The sequence below is a fragment of the Scyliorhinus canicula genome, chromosome 2 (assembly GCF_902713615.1).
Source record: "Scyliorhinus canicula chromosome 2, sScyCan1.1, whole genome shotgun sequence".
NCBI lineage: Eukaryota > Metazoa > Chordata > Chondrichthyes > Carcharhiniformes > Scyliorhinidae > Scyliorhinus > Scyliorhinus canicula.
Genome location: NC_052147.1, coordinates 52593692 through 52615057, shown reverse-complemented (window position 1 = coordinate 52615057; position 21366 = coordinate 52593692). Strand labels below are relative to the sequence as shown.

Genomic DNA, 21366 nt, shown 5'->3' with positions numbered 1-21366 from the left:
GCCGCGCCAACCATGCCAGCGCCAATGGCGGCAATTCTCCGCACGTGCCGGCGGCAGGGCGGCATGGCGCGATTCGCGCTGGTCGCGGGGATTCTCCGGCCCGGCCCCGGGATGAGAGAATCCCGCCCCAAATACAAAGTAGAAGTTTAAAAAAATTGAAATCTTAAACATGAATTAAAAGCTGAAGGAATTACATTTCACACTAATAGAAGTTCATTTTCAGTACCTGTGAGATTATTTGGTAGTAATTAAGACTCACCACACTGTTAATAGCATACTCAGACTGGAATGGTCAAGCAGTAACATTTTGTACTGAGCTCTGTCACAATCTACAGGTTTGTTTCGAATCACCACCTTCCTCAGGTTATGATTGTTGGATGTCAATTACCAGTGCCCCACGACATTGCTGCAAGCGGTCCTTAGGGTAGTGTCATAGGCCTAACCATAGAATCATAGAATCTCTATGGTGCAGATGAAGGCCATTCAGCCCATTGAGCCTACACCGACCCTCCGAATGGGCACCCCACCAAGGCCCACACTCCCACCTTATCCCTGCAACCACTAACCTTTTGGAAACTAAGGGCAATTTAGCATGACCAATCCACCTAACCGGCACATCTTTGGACTGTGGGAGGAAACCCATGCAGAGACGGGGAGAACGTACAAACTCCACACAGACAGTCACCCAAGACTGGAATTGAACCCGGGCCGCTGACGCTGTGAGGTGGTAGTGCTAACCACTGTGCCATCGTGCTGCCCCATCTTCAGCTGCTCCATCAATGAATCCTCCTCCATCATGAGGTCAAAAGTGGGGATGTTCGCTGATGATTACAAGAATGTTCAGTACCATTTGCAACTCCTCGGATGTCAAAGCATTCTGTGCTTGCATGCAGCAAGGCCTGGACAACAAGGCTTGGACTGATAAGAGGCAAGTAATATTCAGCCCACAGGCAATGACCACCTCCAACAAGAGAGATTATAACCACCTTCCTTTGATAGTCTATGACATTACCATCCCTGAATCCGCCACTTCAACATCCTGGGGTTGCCATTGACTAGAAACGTAACTAGACTAGCTATCCAAATATCCTGGCTATGCAAGCAGGTCAGTGGCTGGGAATCCTGCAATGAGTAACTCACCTCCAGACACCCAAAAACCCACCCACCATTTGCAAGGCACGAGTCAGGAGTGTGACAGAATACTCTCCACTGGACTGAATAAATGCAGCTCCACCATAACTGAATAAACCAGACACTAGACACCATCAAAGCAGCCCACCTTGGCCAGCATCCCATATACCACCTGAAACATTCACCCCCTCCACCACTTCCACACAGTGACCGCAGAGTCTCCCATCTACAAAATGCAACTGTAGCAATTCGCCAAGGCTCTTTTGATGATCCCATCCAGACCCCAAACCCCTACCATCTCGAAGGACAAGGGCAGCAGATGCATGGGTGCTCAGCCAGCTGCAAGTTCCCCTCCAAGCCACACAACATCCTGATGTGGGACTATATCACCGTTCCCTCACTGTCTCTGGGCCAAAATTCGGGAACTCTTTCCCCAAGAGCTTTGTGGGTGTACCTACACCTGATGGACTGCAGCGGTTCAAGAAGATGGCTCAACACAACCTTTTAAAGGGGACTTTAGGAGGAGCAAGAAATGCTGGCTTCGTCAGAGACGTTCACATCCCAAGAATGAATGAAAATAATTTGCCTCACCATTTATGTCCACAACAAAGCCTATTTAAAATCAACAGCCTCGATATCCTTAACCACAAAAAACTAATATAACATTCACAGCGCCAAAAAACAAATAATCTTCTCATTGCTGTTTTGTGGGACGTTTGGGGGAGGAAGAAGAGTCAGGAATCTGATCGCCATTTGACAGGATGTAAACTTTGATGTAATATGCACAGAAATCCAAAGCCATTTCCTGATTGAACTCTCATATGTGCAAGAGGAAATCCTGCATGAGGGCATGCTCTCTGTTCAGGAATACTTACATGTATCCAATTTGCTCAAGCTTTGATAGACAGAGGGCAATTCATTACATACACTGATATGTTGTCAGCACCCGGAGAGATTTTCTGCCCAGTTCCTTTGGTTTATACTCGGTAGATGTCGAGATTTGATCTCCCAGGGACTCGGCAACCAGATCAATGTGCAGACAGGGCAGTCTTTTGATGGAGGAGGAATGCGAGGAACGCAGGGCAATTAGCAAAGCGTGAAGACAGAATTTTCATTTACCTCAGCAGACATTGATTAAAGATGGACTCTTGGGTGGCATGGCGGCGCAGTGGTTAGCACTGCTTTAAAAAAAATGTTTTTATTGAGATTTTTGTGGTATACAAAACAAGGATAAGCGTGGACAAACATTAGGAGACCGAGAATAAAGGAAAATATTTACACATTGGTCAGTTTCTATGATTTACATCGTTCTTCTTGCAGAATTTACAGTGGTGATTACAATTTCCTGTTTTTCGTTCTCCAGTAGGTTTTTGACTCTGGCTGTTTCCCCTGTCCCCCCCTCCTCTTTTCCTTCCCACAAGGACGTTGGCCCTCCTCCTCATGAAGAGATCTGGCTGTTCTGATACCCCGAAGACTGCCATTCTTGGGCATGGCTCCACCCTCACCCCTGTCATAATATCCACTCATGTATATCATGAGATGCAGACAGGCAGTGATTGACACACAGGATAACCAATGAAAACACACGACACAGAACAACCAATCACCAGACAGGACACCACCACTATAAAGCCCACAGGGCATTAAGGCTCTCGCTCTCTCACAGGACACGGCTAGGGAGATAGTCACAGTGCACAAGCCAGTGAACATCATCACCATGTGATAGAGAGCTAGTCTGGTCAAGTCAGTAGGAGGTTATCAGTTAGGTTAATAGAGTGTCAACCCACAGCAGATTATGTACAGCAATCAACAGGTTCAATAAAACAGTGTTGGACCATCTCCTGTGTCGGAAGCCAGTTTCTCGTTTTACTGCATCCAGTTGCAGTCGATGTTAGACCAACATAGATAACACATCAACCCCTACCACCTTGGACATTACCTCAAAGAAGGCTATTCAAAACTGGGGCAAAACCAGAACATGTGGGTGTGGTTGGCCGAGCCCCCTTGGCACTGTCACATTTGTCCTCCACCTCTGGGAAGAACCTGTTCATTTGGGTTTTGGTTAAGTGGGCTCTGTGAGGGGCGGCATGTGGCGCAGTGGTTAGCACTAGGACTGCGGCGCAGAGGACCCGGGTTCGATTCCCGGCCCTTGATCACTGTCTGTGTGGAGTTTGCACATTCTCCCAATGACTATGTGGGTTTCACCCCCACAACTACAACATGTGCAGGTTAGGTGGATTGGCCACGCTAAATTGCCCCTAAAATTGAAAAAAAAATTAAGTGGATACTCTAAATATTTTGAAAATAAATAAATAAAGTGGGCTCTGTGTACCACTTTTAGTTGCATTAGGCTTCGCCTTGCGCATGTGGAGGTGGAGTTGACCCTATGCAGTGCTTCGCTCCCGAGTCCCCACCCTATTTCAACTCCAAAGTCCTCCTCCCACTTCTCTCTCATATCGTCCAGTTGGGCGTTGGCCCCCCTTAGCAGTTGACCATACATATCGCCATAGTTCCCTTTCCCTAGGATGTCTGCGTCCAGCAGATCCTCCTGCAGTAGATTGTCGTGGTGGTCAAGGGAATATCCTCGTTTCTCTTTGTAGGAAAGATTTGATCTACAAATACCTTCATGCATCCACCCCTTTAATCTCTCTGCAGTTGCTGCGCAGTGGTAAATTGCAGGTTTGGGAGGGCTAGGCCCCCCTCGTGGATCTCGTTCTCTGCAATACTCTCTTTGGGATCTTTGTGTTCTTCCCTCCCCAAACAAACGCCATAATCAGTGTGTCCAGTGAGTTAAAAAAGGCCTTGGGGATGCAGATCAGGACGGATCTAAACAAGAAGAGGAACCTGGGCAGTACATTAATCATGACGACTGTACTTTTCTGGCCAGGGAGAGTGGGAGTGTGTTCCATCTCTGCAGGTCTTCTTTTACTTCCTCTATCAAACTGGTCAGGTTCCACTTGTGGATCCCTGTCCAGTGATGAGCAATTTTGGATCCCCAGATAGTGGAATTTGTGTCAGGGTTGTTTAAATGGCAACCCCTCCAACTCTGCCCTTCTCCCTTGTGGGTTCACTGGAGAGATCTCACTTTTGCTCAGGTTGAGGAAGCTGTCCCTTCCCACCAGGTTGCCCAACATAGTCTGTGGGGTTCCTGCCTTCGATCCTCTCCGGTAGGCCCACGATTCGTAGGTTTTGACACTGTTCTCCTGGTCTTTGATTTTCCCCTTCAAATTCCCCTGTGTCGCGACCAGCCTTGCCACCTTTTTCTCCAGGGCGACAATCCGGCCGCCCTGGTCTGTTGCAGCTTTCTCCAGCCCCTTGACCGTTTCCCCCGGGCGCCTTTCTACCTTGTCCAGGGCCACCTGCATGGTCACCATAGCTTCGGCAACCGCACCCTTCACTGCAGTTTGGATGTCCGATTTTGTTTCCTCACAATGTTCTCTCAATTCTCTTGCGAGAAACATCCTCCACCCGTCCCCTGGTGTTTGGGGTCGGGGGGGGGGGGGGGGGGGGGGAGAGCTTCTCCTGCGGCAGCCCGGTCCCTCTCACTTTGGCGAGGCCCAGGCTTCACTGCCTCGTGGGTCAGCCAGCTCGGTTGTTTGTTTGTCCAGGCTGTTTCCACTCCTGGTTTCCACACGTCCTCTGGAATGGCTGCTATTTGGCATTTTTTTTCCCTTGGGTTGTTGGTAGTGGTGTGGGGATTTTTTTGGTGTCAGTTTTTTCGGGAGCAAAAAGAGCCTGGGCGGGATTCTCCAATAATGGGACTATGTCCCCACTCCAGCGTGAAAACACAGGTGAATCACTCTCGACTTTCCTGAAGAAAGTCCAGAGTGATTCTCCTACTTGGAGCTGGCTAGCAGGGCCCCGGAGTCGTCCCCGCAGCTCCGGCTGCCGAGACGGGCCCTACACTTCCGCATGCGCACGGCGGCAGCCCGCGTCGGCCGCCCCGTGTGCCATGGTGGACCCACACCACGGATAGGCACCCCGAGATCGCGTGCACCCGCGGATCGATGGCCCTCGATCGATAGTCTGTCTGTCCCTGAGGCCCCCCCCCCGGTGAAGGACTGAGTCCACAGCCGCCACTCAAAGTTCCCGATGGGTGGGGCCATGAGAGAACAACGCCGTCGGGAACTAGGCCAGTTACACCTGGAGAATCACCGCGGGGGTCTTGTCAATGGCCCCCTACCCGCGCTGCGTAGACTGCAGGCGCGATTCGGGCCGATTCTCCGGAGAATCACGGGACGTTGGATTCCGACATCGACGCCAATTCTCCACCCCCGTGCCGATCGCGATTTTGGCATGGAGAATCCCGCCCCCTATTGTTCCGGTTCATGGGAGCAGAGCCCTCTGATGTACAACTTCTCAGCACATTCCCGTCACCGGACAGTGGTTAGCACTGCTGCCTCTAGGTACCGAGAACCCGGTTTAATCCCGGTCCCAGGTCACTGTCCGTGTGGAGTTTGTACATTCTCCCTCTGTCTGTGTGAGTCTCACTCCCACAACCCCAAAAGATGTGCAGGGTAGGTGGATTGGCCACACTAAATTGCCCCTTAATTGGAAAAAAAAAGATATACTCTTGAATGTTGTGAGGGGGAAAATGTCAATTATTATTAACTGAATTCCGTTCTGGTTTCCAGGGAAACTATTAGAGCAGGAGTATTGGTGCTATCGCAGTGTGGGTTGCAGTGAATAAATGACCTGGTGCAATTCTACAGGTAATCTTGTATAATGCAGAGAGACAGTATAAAATAAAGGCTAGCTTTCTATGAGCAGATGGACAAGGCTGTATATGTGCACAAATCACTGAAGGTGGCTGGAAAGAGTGGGAGGGCGGGTAATAAAGTATACAGCATCCTGGGCCAGGATAACAGCGAGGTGAGGCGCTAGGCGAAAGCTAGGGGGGGGTGTGAGAGCGCATAGGGCCCAGGAAGTGTAAATCCACCTCTGTCACAGTTATTTTGTAGCTTGGATACTTATTAAACTAAATCTTAAAAATGTTTGATCTGGCTCCACCCTCATCCCCACCACTTTGGACATTGACTTGAAGAAGGTTGGCCAGTACCCTGCAAGTCTGGGGCAAGACCAGGACATGTGGGCGTGGTTGGCCGGGCCTCTTGGCACCGTTCACATCCATGCTCCACCTCCGGGAAGAACCTACTCATACGGGTTCTTGTTAAGTGGGTTCTATGTACCACTTTTAGTTGCATCAGGCTGAGCCTTGCGCACGTGGAGGTGGAGTTGACCCTATGCAGTGCTTCGCTCCAGAGTCCCCACCCTATCTCAATCCCCAGGTCATCCTCCCATTTCTTTCTTGTTGCGTTCAGTACGGTGTTGGCCCTTTCTACCAGTCGGTCATACATGTCGCTACAGTTTCCTTTATCTAGTATGCTTGCGTCCAGTAGGTCTTCCAGTAATGGCGGTTGTGGGTATGTCCTTGTTTTTGAGTTGCAGGTACCTTAGCTCGTTCCCCCTGGCTAGCTGGAATTTCTCTGTCAGTTCGTCCAGTGTTGCGATCCTGCCGTCCGTGTATAGGTCCCTGACTGTCAGTGTCCCTCCGTCCTGTCCCCACCTTTTGAAAGTAGCGTCAGTCAGCGCTGGTGTGAACCTATGGTGTTGCAGATGGGAGCTTTGTCCGACATTTTGATCAGGCAAATTGCTGCCGTAGTTGGTTCCAGGATTGGAGGGTGGCTATCACCACCGGGCTGCTGGAGTGTTTTTTGGGTGGGGATGGGAGTGCCGACGTGGCGAGGGCCCAGAGGGAGGTCCCCTTACAGGAGGACTCCTCTGTGCGCACCCACTCGGCTTCTGGCTCCTTGATCCATCCCCTTATTTGCGCGGCCATTGCCGCCCAGTGGAAGAATTGTAGGCTTGGGAGGGCTAGCCCCCCCCCTGGATTTTGTTTTTTGTAGGACCTTCTTGGGATCAGGTAGCGGAACTTGAGTCGGGCTTGTTTAAACGGCAGTCCCGTTAGTGCTGCCCCCCTGCTTGTGGGTGTACCGGGAAGATCTTGCTTTTGCTCACATTGAGTTTGTAGCCCGAGAAGGTGCCTTCGGGGTATCAGACCAGTCTGATCTATTCCTGGGGAGGGCGGACGCCCTTGCCTTTGCCTCCCTGATCACCCGCCGTAGAATCCTGTTCGGCTGGCGGTCAGCAGCACCGCCCAGAGCTGCAGACTGGCTGTCCGACCTCTCAGAATCTCTCCAAATGGAGAAAATTTAATTTGCCATCCGAGGGTCGGACGACGGCTTTCACAGAACGTGGGAGCCATTCGCCCAATTGTTCCAGGACCTGTTTGTGGCCAACGAACAAGCAGAAGAATGGCCAGGTAGCCAAAAATCAGGGGAAAGTAGCCAAGGCATGAGAGGGAGAGATAGACCGGGAGAGAGGGGACGGACAGCTAAACCTAAGAGGAAAGAAAGGCGAATTACAGGAGGGGGAAGGGGGGGGGGGGTGGGGGGGGGGGGGGGGGAGAGGAGTGAAGAGAAAGGGGACAATAGAGAACCAGGGAGGTGGGGGGTGGGTGGGGGGGGGAACGTAGGGAAATGACAGCCGGAAGGAGGGCATAGGAAACATTAACAAGCTTGGTATCTACAGGAAAAGAGAGCAAGGAGAATCCAGGCGAAAGATGGGAGGAACGGCTGAAGCGGAGGTGAGCGCGAGACGACAACGGCAGCGAAACCTGTCTGGGAGCAGCAAGTGACAACACCAACACCAGACCCATTCGAGTATTGCCCACTGTAATTGTTTCTTCGACACCCAAATGTATATCTACCTCCCCAGTCTCACCCCCCCCCCCCCCCCCAACAGATGCCTACTTACGTGTTGTAAATATTCTTGCCAATTGTACAGAGTTGCTGCTGTTGAGCTGGTGCATAATACCCGACCAGTTATTTTATTTTATTTTTTATTTATTTTTTATTATTACTTTTTTTGGGTATGTTTGTGTGTCCCCTTCTCTTCTATATATATATATACTATATAATTCTGTGTACGTAACAGTAAATATACTTTGTTCAAAAACCCAATAAAAAACATTTATAAAAAAAAGTTTGGTCTATCAAATCACTTTAAAGAGAATTGTTTTAGAAATATGAACCTGCTATATTTTAATCCCTACTTCCATGAAAAGATCTACTTAGTTTTGTTTAATTCTTAACCATTTGTCGAGACATTTAAGCAACAACTTGTTTTGTCTCAGATGGTAAATCCCTTGCTTTAATGCTGCACAGCACCACCTAGTGGAGATTGATGTATTAAAGCTATTCTGTATTTCACGGCAATTTGGTTTTGGAAACATGCCGTATATTAAAATGCTGGTAATTACAATATAAATCAAGTATTTTTAACTAAAGAAACAAACCAGATGTGCTGAAATAGAATATTTATCAATGAATATATGTAGTTTGAATAGGATGTGCAAGTCAATTGTTAAACTGCAATTCAATCAGTCGGGTAAAATTAAATCTGTTTCATTTAAACAAGTATGGTACGTTTTTAATTCAAGGTTGTCCAACTCAAATTATGAGATAGTTCATGTTCTTTAGGACAGCATTTTTAATTTTCTGCTTTCTTTATATTGCCCCTCTTCTCAACTCCACACAGCTACTGCACGGTAGCACAGTGGTTAGCACTGTTGCTTCACAGCACCAGGATCCCAGATTCGATTCCCGGCTTGGGTCACTGTCTGTGCGGAGTCTGCACGTTCTCCCCGTATCTGCGTGGATTTCCTCCGGGTGCTCCGGTTTCCACCCACAAGCCCCGAATGATGTGCTGATAGGTAATTTGGACATTCTGAATTCTCCCTCTGTGTACCCGAACAGGCACCGGAGTGCGGCGACTAGGGGATTTTTGCAGTAACTTCATTGCAGTGTTAATGTAAGCCTACTTGTGACAATAAAGATTATTATTATACCGTGGGAGATTCCCATAGGTCCATCGTTGACCCACTATTGATTCATCTCTATGCTACCCTGGGCACGATCAGCTGCAAATATAGGCTCAACATCCTACCAATGAACTCTCAATCTTTCGACTGACTGTGTTGTTGGACTACTTGTCCAATAATCATCTTGGATAGTTTCCAGCTTCCTCCATCTAAATACCAGAAAACTGGACCATTGGCTGGAATCTTGTGCCTGCCGTATTGCGAGTTTGGATAAGGGGTATTTAATCAGGTGGAACAGTGTACAGTGGCGACCTCGCCACCTTCCGGCCTCCACCCCGGTTAGGTCTGTGACAGGCAGGCATGTGGACAGCCTTCCCGCCCCACTTTGAGCTTAGACACTGGTGTGTTTATTTGCAGGTTCCCAGAATTTCCCTTGTTCAAAGTGCCTGCTGAAGGGATTTGGCAAGACGGGATGGTGGGAGTGGTGAGAGCCACACCCATTGCCAATTCTAGACTTAGGCCCATGCCTTTTCCTCACCTGGTCCTGTGATCCTCTCATCACGTGATCCCCTCGTGATTGGAGGCCTCAGTGGGTACAGTACCAGCAGTTACCACCAACTCCCCAGTGGAACTGCTGAGTTCAGAACAGCTACCAACCTTTGATTGGTTGGCAGCTCTCAGCAGGCGGGACTTCTGCCCCCGAGATCTTTGGTCCCTGGAAAAGGCTCGCTGCTGGCATGTCAAATGGCCGAGTGGCAAAAGATGTGGTGGGCCGATTTGTAGAGAAAGCATCAGGATCTCGCCAGCTCCAGTCGGTACCGAGATCCCCGTTGTTTCTGCAACATACCGGCATGTTGAGCAGCACGGTAGCATTGTGGATAGCACAATTGCTTCACAGCTCCAGGGTCCCAGGTTCGATTCCCGGCTTGGGTCACTGTCTGTGCGGAGTCTGCACATCCTCCCCGTGTGTGCGTGGGTTTCCTCCGGGTACTCCGGTTTCCTCCCACAGTCCAAAGATGTGCAGGTTAGGTGGATTGGCCATGCTAAATTGCCCTTAGTGTCCAAAATTGCCCTTAGGGTTGGGTGGGGTTACTGGGTTTTGGGGATAGGGTGGACGTGTGGACCTTGGGTAGGGTGCTCTTTCCAAGAGCTGGTGCCGACTGGATGGGCTGAATGGTCCCCTTCTGCACTGTAAATTCTATGATAATCACTATGAATGCCACCCATTGTCTTTCCCCCCAAGGCCACAGAGTCTCTAGACATAACTCTTCTGGAAGAAGTTGATAAATGCATTCCATCTCTGGGCAAACCCCTCCACAAGGAATCCCGTGAGGTCACTCACCCACAGCCCCGGTTTCAGCAGCTCCGGGTCTCTCCATCCCAATAGGATCCGTCTCCGTGCTACCAGAGTCGGCCTCTCTCACCCCCTGGACTCCAGGGTCTTCCGACACTCCAAACATAGCCAATTCTAGACTCAGGACCATCTTCACCCAGCGAACCCCCATCAAAATGCCTTCACCTTCGGATAGGCCCAAAACATGTGGCGCACTCAACTATTTCAATGCCCACCTGTTTAGCTACCATTCCTCCCCATTCTGTAAACCCTCCAAATATTGTTATCCATACTAAATCCAGCAACAAACTTCACTCCAGCTCATCACCCCTCATCACTCCTTCACAACACTGTCTCCCAATACTCTAGCACCTCCAATTTTGAATTCTCAATTTTGCATGTATATTGCTCCTTCCCAATTATCTTCCGAATCTCCAAACTCTTTCAGCCGTACCATCTCATTTTTCCCTCTGCCTATTGTCCATCTCACTTTACTCCTCCACTGATAGCTGAATCCTGCTGTCATATTCAGCTGTCCTGAATTTATCGAATGCTGTTGGCTGTATCCTGCCCACAATAAGCAAAGTTCATGGAGCTGCCACACTGGCCAACCATCGGAGCTGGCATGAGTGCTTTCCTAGTTCCTGACTTTATTAACATATCGCAGGTGGTTGCCGTCTTTCCAGGATTTTCCCGGAGTCTCCAGGAATTAAAGGTCAAATCCCCAGGATACTGCTGAAGATCATTGGCACATTAAAGATGGGACTTTATTTAACATAGAATGACAGCTCCAAGTTAAATCTCATAAATTAGCTCCAATCAACTTTTCACAAGACTAGTCACAGTAATCAGACCGACAAGCAAGTGTAGCATTGTCATACGCTCACTTTGACCTTTCTATCCGAGTACCTGCTAATCTCCTTTATGTTTATGGATTTACTTGTTCAGGTATGGCAGAACTGGACTGTACCATTTTGTGCATATCCTCAATAATTAGCAATTGTTAAGCGGGTAACATATTTCAGTTTTGTTAGTGATGAGGTCTCAAATGTATGATAATTATTTTTACAAACTAAAGGGAGCATTAACCGTCAGTGAGAACGGCGACGGGGCAGAGAATTCGGCGAGAATCAGAAAACGCAATTCTCTCCGGCAAGGTCGCGATTTACGATTTTCCAGATTCCCCGGCGGCAGCGTGATGAGAAATATAAAAACGAGAACCTGCCGACCTCGCCTCCAGAGGGGATATCGGAGATGAATGCTCACGTCGGCATTACCATCCAGGGTGCCAGTGGCAAAGGAGGATAGCGAAGAGGACGTGGGGCATCCAGGTAGGTTCAACCGCGGGGTGGGGGGAGTTTAATCTCGACATCTCGGGTAAAGGGGTCTGGCAGCTGAACACACTCCGTGTCTTCTTCGCTGGGCTTGTGGCAATATAACCGCTGAGGAGTTCTTCCAGAGTGGCAGCTGGAAAATGGGGTAGTGGCTGGTGAATCCATAGGGGGCAACTGTGAGGTTCTTGGGTGGCGTCCATGAGAGCCCAAACTGCATGGGCAGAGTGGGGACTCTGAGAAAGGGTGAAGCCCACAGTCATGCAGAGGCCATGAGGTGTATGGCTATGGAGGCTAGGCTGATGGGGATTAGTGTTTAGGTGGATGGCTGGCTGTTCCGGTTGGAAGTCTTGTTTATCTGCAGCCCATATGAGCTGCGAGAATGAGGGTGCCCTCTAAGGATAAAGTTGACATGCTAATTGCAGTCTTCACATGAATCAGGTATGCCTCGCCTGCCACAGGGAGAAACCAGGTGCCTGATCAGCTCCCTGACCCTTTCTTGGCTGATCAATTGTACCAATTAAGTCAGCATTGCAATACATGGGTGTGACACTGATTGGTGCCCAGTTTAAGGGACGGCCTCTTTAATTTGTCCCTCAGTTTATTTGATTTAGTTTACGTAGTTATTTATGTTGATTATAATAGTTGGAAGCATTGCCCATGCAAAATAGTTGGAAACGTTGCCCCCAAGACTGCGCTCAGACCTCACGTTTGGGGGTTGGTTGAGGATCGTGGAGAATCTCCCGGGTCAAAGCGCTTCATTCAGGTGGAGTTGAGGGACAACTGCGGGGGTGTGACTATGTGTGACAGAGGAGGTAGTGGGGCTCAGTGGAAAGGTGTTCACATAGGAGGAATCACATGGCTGGCTGTCCCAAATGCCATGAGGGCCGAGGGTCAGGGCACTGTCAAGAATCCTCAGCGTTCTGCTGAGGCAGCCAGTAGGATGCTAGCACACCAGTTAAGGAAAAGGGAGGCGGCCAGGGAGATAGGAAGAGCGGAGGACAGAGGAGGAAACATGGCACTGGACACAGCGGGGTTGAATGGGGTGCTTAAGGAGTTTTACAGTCGGTTGTATGAGTCGGAGTCCCCCAAGCTGGGGTGGAGGGGATGAGGCAGTTCTTGGAAAAGTTGAAGTTTCCAAAGGTGGAGGGAGAGTTGATGTAAGGGCTGGGAGCCCCGATCAGGATTGAAGAAATACTAGAGGGATTGGAGGCCATGCAGTCAGGCAAGGCCCCAGGACCAGATGGCTACCCAGTGGAATTTTAGGAGGTTCTCTGGGATGCTGGGCCCGCTGCTGGTGAGGGCATTTAATGAGGCGAAGGGAGCGGGTGCTGTTCCCCCAACAATGTCACAAACCTCGATTTCATTGATCCTGAAGCGGGAGAAGAACCCAGAGCAATGTGGGTCATACAGACCAATCTCCCTATTAAATGTTGATGCCAAATTGTTGGCCAAAATCCTGGCCTCGAGGATAGCGGACTGTGTTCCCATAGTGATAGGGGAAGACCAGACGGGGTTTGTTAAGGGTAGGCAGTTAACGGCCAATGTTAGAAGGTTCCTGAATGTCATCATGGTGCCCTCCGAGGGGAGGGAGGCAGAGGTGGTGGTCGCTATGGACGCGGAGAAGGCCTTCAATCGGATGGAATGGAATTATTTGTGGGAGCTCCTGGGACGGTTCAGGTGTGGGCAGGACTCCATTGACTGGGTTCGGTTGCTATACCAGGAACCGATGGCGAGCGTGCGGACGAACCGGGAGAGCTCGGATTATTTTAGATTGCACCGGGGGACGAGGCAGGGATGTCTCCTCTCCCCACTATTGTTTGCCTTGGCTATAGAGCCATTGGTGATGGCGCTTAGAACGTCAAGGGACTGGAAGGGGCTAGACCGGGGGTGGGGGGGGGGGGGGTGGAACACAGGGTCTCGCTATATGCAGATGACCTACTCCTATATATTTGTGACCCATTAGTAGAATGGGGGAGATTATGCGGATCTTAGGGGAATTTGGCCGGTTCTCAGGGTACAAATTGAATTTGAGGTTTGTGTGATCCAAGCGAGGGGGCAGGAGAGGAGACTGGAGCAGTTTAGTAGTGGGAGGGAGTTTCCATTACCTGGGTATTCAGGTGGCAAGGAGATGGGAGCAGCTACACAAATTAAATCTGGGTCGATTAGTGGAACAAATGAAGGAGGACTTCCAGAGGTGGGATATACTCCCGTTATCACTGGCGGGGAAAGTACAGACCATAAAGATAACGGTACTCCCGAGATTTTATTTCTTTTCAGTGTCTCCCTATTTTATACCAATGGGCTTTTTTAAGCGGGTGAATAGGATGAGACTGGGTTTGTGTGGGCGGCTAAAACTCCGCGAGTAAAGAAAGTGTTGACGGAGCGGAGCCGAGGGGAGGGAGGGCTGGCACTGCCGAATTTTAGGAACTACTTCTGGGCAGCAAATATAGCCATGATTAGGAAAAGGGTAGTTGGGGAGGGGTCTGTGTGGGAGCGGCTGGAGGCGGCATCTTGTAAGGGCACAAGTTTTGGGCATTGGTAACGGCACCTCTGCCGTTCTCGCCGGCCCGGTACTCCACAAGCCCAGTGGTAGTGACGGCCCTGAGAGTCTGGGGGCAATGGCGAAAGGATATGGGAGTGTCGATGTGGGCTCCAATTTGTGTTAATCATCGTTTGTGCCAGGGATGATGGATGGGGGGGTTTGGGAGGTGGCAGAGAGCGGGGATTGAGAGGCTGGGGGATCGGTTTATTGATGTGAGTTTTCCCGGTCTGGAGGATCTGGAAGAGAAGGTTGAATTGCCGGGAGGGAATGGGTTTCGATATCTCCAGGTAAGGGATTTTGTGCAAAGGCAGGCTCTTACCTTTCTGCTCCTTCCGCCACAGGATACAGGATAAGATAAAGCGGGGGTCGGGGAGGGTAAGGTATCAGAAATTTACAAAGAACTCGTGGAGTGGGAGGAAACCCAGATCAGGGAGACAAAACGTAAATGGGAAGATGAGCTGGGAAAGGAGTTAGAGGCGGGTGAGTGGGCGGATGCCCTGAGCAGAGTCATACGTCCTCATCATGTGCCAGGCTCAGCCTGATACAATTCAAGGTGGTTCACCGGGCACACATGACGGTGGCCCCGATGAGCAAGTTTTTTGGAACAGAGGACAGGTCTGGGCGATATGCAGAAGGGCCCGCAAATCATGTCCACACGTTTTGGGCATGCCCGAAGCTCAGGAGATTCTAGCAGGGTTTTGCAGATGTCACGACCAGAGTGTTGAAGGTGAGGGTGGCTCTGAGTCCAGAGGTGGCGATATTTGGAGTGTCGGAAGACCTGGGAGTCCAGGGGGCGAGAGAGAGGCTGGTGTTTAGGCCTTTGCCTCCTTGGTAGCCCGGAGACTGATCTTATTAGTGTGGAGGGACTCGGAGCCTCCGAAAGCAGGGGTGTGGCTTAGTGACATGGCTGGATTTCTCAGGCTTGAGAAAATCAAGTTCACCCCGAGAGGTTCATCATTAGGGTTCGTCTGGAGATGGCAGCCGTTTATCGCCTTCTTCGGAGCAATTTGAACCGTCATCGGATTCAATATTGGGGGGGGGGGGGGGGGGGGGGGGGGAGTTAGACTATGTTGGTCTGGCTTAGGCGAGAACTGTGGGAGATGGAGGGGTGTGTTACGTGTTGAACTATGTTTATAGCTGTACTTGTGTCTTTTGTTATTAAAAAACCCTAAATGCCTTCAAGCCTTTTAAAGAAAAAGCATCCTCATCGTTCACTTTGATGTTCTCTTCCTTTCAGTTTATGATTCTGCAGAATCATGGAACCAGTCGGGTTGGCTGTTCTATTGATTGCGATCGACCAGCAATAGTGACATTGATGTGGCGCTGTACAGGGCCAGGAACAGCGTCCAGCAGAGGAGGAGGGGAGGCTGGGCCCATTGCTCCTTTGGGAGAAGGGCCACCGATGGCGGAGACTCGGAGGAGACACTACTGGCCAAAGGTTTTCTGATGCGAACATCCCACCTCCAGATGTCTGAGCTACATCGGCAGTGTGGGTGGGAGGAGAGGTGGGAGGGCTGTCATTGTCACACTCCACAGGGATGAAGTGCTGAATGCGTGCAGGGATTTTCAGAGCACAGCACCATGAAATGACAGTGTGGAGGATCTGGAAGTGAACAAAGTGATGCGTAATACAAGACAGATATAACAATGGTTACCGATCTGACCTACTGCCTAGGTTCACCCATGCCCACTAGGTGCCCAGAGTTTCTTACTCTTTCTCACCTTCCCACTACGTCTAGTGTATCCCTAGAATCCACAGCTGAGGTTGCAGTGCTGCCCTCCTCAGGCAGGAGGTGTGCCGCTCACAGGGAGGGGTGTCAGATGGGCTGGACACCCCCAGGGTCTGCTGCTGGGTGAAAGGCCCCAGGGTGCCCTCCTGCCAATCCTCTTCCCTTCAGGTGCACGGGGACCCCGTGCTCCTTCATGGGTTAGAGAGATGTTAGCTTCAGGCTGCTGTTGAATAAAGAGTCAAGAGTTCTGTTCCTTTCCCAAACACCTTTATTTTCCTTGGACACAAGACACAAAACTCTATCACCACACCTCACAAGTGCCACCTGCAACCCCTTTATATAATCAGTGTCAATTATTGGATACTTAACATTAATTTGACATGTAATTGAAATGTCTCAACCCATTCCTAACAAGGGACAGCTAGAGTGAGATCCAGAGGTCCTGCCAACGTATTGCCTGCACCATGCAGTTGAAGCGCTGCACCATGGAGCTCATGCCCTCAGCCATGGGTGTCGTGAGCTGAACCACGGAGCGGACATCCCCCAGCATGGAGTGCTCGCCCTGTGCCAAGATCTCCACTGCGGATGCCACCCTCGCAGTGCGAGCCTCAGTGCGCTGGAGTGACGGGACAATCTCCCCAGACAGAAGGCCATGGGACTCCTCCAGTTGACCTTGAGTTCCGGACAGGGATACTGTAATCCCTTCCTGACGCTCACGACCCTGCCTTTGCAGTTCCAGCTCTGGTATGACCAGACCCAGGGGCATATTATCATCCAGGGTCTCAGCAGAGTCCTGGGCTCCAGCATCCCTCCATGGCTGCTCGTCTTGATGGCTCTCACTTTTGACTGCTGCGCCCACTTCGACCTCTGCACAGGTGCACAGCTGGTCTTGCTTATTGCCAGCCAGCTCGAATGCTCTCTCCTCAAAGTGCGGTGGGCATCTCCGCTCAGGCATGACTCCGGTAGGCACTGCCCACTCATGCCAGTTGTGCTCAGGTTTGTCCTGCAAGGAGACAGATTGGGAGAGTACAGGCAGGAGTCCTGCTGGGCCAGGTGGTGATGGCGTCTGGCCTGCGTGGGAGGTGAGTGGAAGCGGTGTGAATCACATAGGAAAATTAAATAAATTGTCAAAAGGGCTCAATATTCGGTGAGTTTTCCCGCTGTCGACATCGGCTGGATTCTCACCGGTTTTCTCACCAGAACCGGCACTTTGAAAAATATGGTTAAGGTTCCGCCCAAAAAGTGTGTGTTCATCGTTTCCCTCTCTCTCTCTCTCTCTCTGGATCTTGGTTTTTACCTCTTGAGACTTTTATTTCTGAGTCATAAGATTGTATGTTCCAGCCTGACTCCAGAGATTTGTACAAACCATCTCCAACTCTCCGAGGAGCCATGCATGATACATTAAACCAATATTTTTTTTAAATCATAGGACATGGGATTGCTCCTGATTTTGTAACCACCATTTTGAGAACCATTGAAATGAACAATCTGGATATTTATCTCATTATTGCCGACTATTTTTCCCACATTGTCAAAGTGACTACACTTTTAAAAATATTAATTGGTTGTTATGCTCTTTGGGATGTCTTGCAGATTTGAAAAGTACTACAGAAATACAAATGTTTATCTTCTTAGTGTCAGTTACGTTAATATATATTTATTGATTTCAATTAATCAGGCACAGGGATCAACGCCACACACACTAGTCAAACCAGTTGTCTTCATGTCTTTAAAATCTGTGGTGGGAGGATTCATTCAGTGACTGTAACCATATATTACTGCTATGAGTCACAGATATAATTCAAGTGCTAGACTTGCTGAATGCACCTAAGTATTTAGAGTTGAACTATTGAAAGACATATTGTGAACTTCATTTGCTAGATAACGTATTGGTATAATATATATATAAATGAGTTGCACAGAATAATCTTGCCTTTTGATTTTGGTCAATTCCCAGTGTAGAAAGGAGCTTCTGTCGGACATGTGATACATTCCAGCTGGATCTTAAATATGCTTTATTTAAATCTTGAACGACTTCCCATGTACTTGAGAATTCAGGACTGAAACAGAACAACAATACAAAGAGATACACCAGATCATTTTGTACACTTGTGTGTTTGGTATTTAACCGGCACAGCAAGAAGACCGTTCGCTCAAACATTCCAACTTGCTCTTTTTCTGCCCCAATCTTTTATCCCATGGCGTTTAATGCCTGTTTTGTTTGTCTTTCTGTACCCTTCTGTTCCTCGGCAGCTCTATCTCCTGTTTTGCAATGCTAAGATTAAACCTTGGCGCTGCCCAATTCACCGTGGATTTTTGAGTGGAACCCATGCCATCCTCGATGGGCTTGCCGGCTGAACTGTGAGCAGTCTCCTTTCGTGGGTTAAATGAGGAATTAGGACAGATTGATGCCGGATGTAGTGGTGTGCGCCCATTAAATAAAAAAAACACGTCCAAAAGTTTGTGATAACTACGCGAGCGGGAAGCAAATTCTACATTCAACGCTGCAAAACACAAGTAGGAGCTGTAGAGCCAGCAGAAAGGGAGAGACTCGAGAGACAGAAGGACATATAAAAACGATCAGAGAGACACACGAGACAAAAGACTGGGAGCAGGAAAAGGGCAGGCTCTGTTCTAGGAGCCCAAGAGAACTTTGTGTTCCAGGAACTTTCTGTGAGAATCAAATTCATTGTCGACTGAAGTCAGCACTGCTTTTTAAATGAGTTGTCTTGGCAGTCCATTGGGAGAGAATCTCACACATCCGTACACGTTGGGAATTCAGATGCTCGAACACCAACCTTAAAGCTATTTTTGGATGCATAAGCACTGTTTCTTCATCGGCATCAGATCAAAATTCTGGAATTCCCTATAACACACAGTGGAAGCATCACCCAAAGATGGCAGCAATTCAAACAGATTACCCACCATCACCATCTGAGGGGCAGGCTCCAGACAGGATCCTGCCAGCATTGCCTCATAATCAAACAAACAAAATATACATATTTTAAAATTAGAACCAAATGTCTCTGTATATTTTCCACAGGATAATTTCCACGCAGTAAGTTAGAGTTTTGGCCTTATAGTTATGGGAGCAGAGTGAGTCAGTCATGGAACTGAGCTGCATTTGTCGATTTAATTCTGTCGAACCTGGACTGATAAATAGTCCATCAGATACTTCACATAACAGGTAGGAGGCACTGTTATAGGTCCAGCTGTTATCAGTTTATTAAGGCCTACGGCATTTTTTCCACTTAATTTGTTCGCATTTGAGTGATTGGCCGACATGTCTTCCAGACAGACAGTATGTATTTAACAGGTAATAGAAACAATAGTACTAAGATGCCTCAGATTCGCAGATTAATAATGAAATGGCTGCATTTGTTGTCAATGCCATGCATATGCAGTTCTAATGTTTTACCCTGTAATGTCTGTGGACAACGGAGTAGGCAGTGGTCAGAGGGAGAAGGAGGAGAAGGAGGAGGAGGAGGAGGAGGAGGGTGGGGGTGAGGAGGAGGAGAGTGGGGTGAGGAGGAGGAGAGTGGGGTGAGGAGGAGGAGGAGGGTGGGGCCGAGGAGGAGGAGGAGGAGGAGGAGGAGAAGGGCGGGGGTGAGGAGGAGGTGAAGGGTGGGGCCGAGGAGGAGGAGCGTGGGGGTGAGGGGGAGAGTGGAGGAGGTGAGTAGGAGGGAGGGGGTGAGGAGGAGGAGGGTGGGGGTGAGGAGGAGGGAGGAGGTGAGGAGGGAGGAGGAGGAGGGTGGGGGTGAGGAGGAGGAGGAGGGTGAGGAGGAGGAGGGTGGGGGTGAGGAGGAGGGAGGAGGTGAGGAGGGAGGAGGAGGAGGGTGGGGGTGAGGAGGAGGAGGAGGGTGAGGAGGAGGAGGGTGGGGGTGAGGAGGAGGAGGGTGAGGAGGAGGAGGAGGGTGAGGAGGAGGAGAGGGTGAGGAGGAGAAGGATGGGGGTGAGGAGAAGGAGGAGGAGGAGGGTGAGGAGGAGGAGGGTGGGGTGAGGAAGAGGAGGGTTGAGGAGGAGAAGGGTGAGGAGGAGGAGGGTGGGGGTGAGGAAGAGGAGGGTTGAGGAGGAGAAGGGTGAGGAGGAGGAGGGTGGGGGTGAGGAAGAGGAGGGTTGAGGAGGAGAAGGGTGAGGAGGAAGAGGGGTGGGGGTGAGGAGGAGGAAGAGGGGTGGGGTTGAGGAGGAGGAAGAGGGGTGGGGTTGAGGAGTAGGAGGGTGGGGGTGAGGAGGAGGAGGAGGGGGGGGGTGAGGAGGAGGAGGGTGGGGTGAGGAGGAGGAGGAGGAGGGTGGGGTGAGGAGGAGGAGGATGGGGGTGAGGAGGAGGAGGATGGGGTGAGGAGGAGGAGAAGGGTGGGGCCGAGGAGGAGGAGGGTAGGGGTGAGGAGGAGGGTGGGGGTGAGGAGGAGGGTGGGGGTGAGGAGGAGGAGGAGAAGGAGGAAGGTGGGGGTGAGGAGGAGGGAGGAGGCGGTGAGTAGGAGGGAGGAGGAGGGTGGGGATGAGGAGGGAGGAGGTGAGGAGGAGGGAGGAGGAGGAGGGTGAGGAGGAGGAGGAGGGTGAGTAGGAGGAGGAGGAGGAGGAGGAGGAGGGTGAGGAGGGTGAGGAGGGTGGGGGTGAGGAGGAGGAGGATGGGGTGAGGAGGAGGAGTAGGAGGAGGAGGGTGAGGAGGAGGAGGAGGGTGAGTAGGAGGAGGAGGAGGAGGAGGGTGAGGAGGGTGGGGGTGAGGAGGAGGAGGAGGATGGGGTGAGGAGGTGGAGGGTGAGGAGGAGGAGGGTGGGGGTGAGGAGGAGTAGGAGGAGGAGGGTGAGGAGGAGGAGGAGGGTGAGTAGGAGGAGGAGGAGGAGGAGGAGGAGGGTGGGGGTGAGGAGGAGGAGTAGGAGGAGGAGGAGGAGGAGGAGGAGGAGGGTGGGGGTGAGGAGGAGGAGGAGGAGGAGGAGGGTGAGGAGGAGGAGGGTGAGGAGGAGGAGGGTGGGGGTGAGGAGGAGGAGTAGGAGGAGGAGGGTGAGGAGGAGGAGGGTGAGTAGGAGGAGGAGGAGGAGGAGGGTGAGGAGGGTGGGGGTGAGGAGGAGGAGGAGGATGGGGTGAGGAGAAGGAGGAGGAGGGTGGGGGTGAGGAGGAGGGGTGGTGGTGAGGAGGAGGGGTGGGGGGTGAGGAGGAGGAGGGGTGAGGAGGAGGAGGGGTGGGGGTGAGTAGGAGGAGGGGTGAGGAGGAGGAGGGGTGAGGAGGAGGAGGGGTGAGGAGGAGGAGGGTGAGGAGGAGGAGGGTGAGGAGGAGGATGAGGAGGGTGAGGAGGAGGAAGGTGGGGGTGAGGAAGAGGGTGGTGGTGAGGAGGAGGGGTGGGGGTGAGGAGGGGGTGGGTGGGGTGAGGAGGAGGGGGTGGGTGGGGGTGAGGAGGAGGAGGGTGGGGGTGAGGA

The 21366-nt window shown here is 50.8% G+C and overlaps 1 protein-coding gene across 1 annotated transcript in view; it reads right to left on the bottom strand.

The window, feature by feature from the left end:
• The window catches only part of LOC119953676, a 66700-nt gene that overhangs the window by 12794 nt on the left and 32540 nt on the right, over positions 1-21366 (bottom strand). Inside the window, exon 4 of the mRNA XM_038778231.1 lies at positions 17886-18012. Within this exon, the coding sequence (XP_038634159.1) occupies positions 17886-18012 (127 nt within the window). The remainder of the gene's footprint in view (positions 1-17885; positions 18013-21366) is intronic.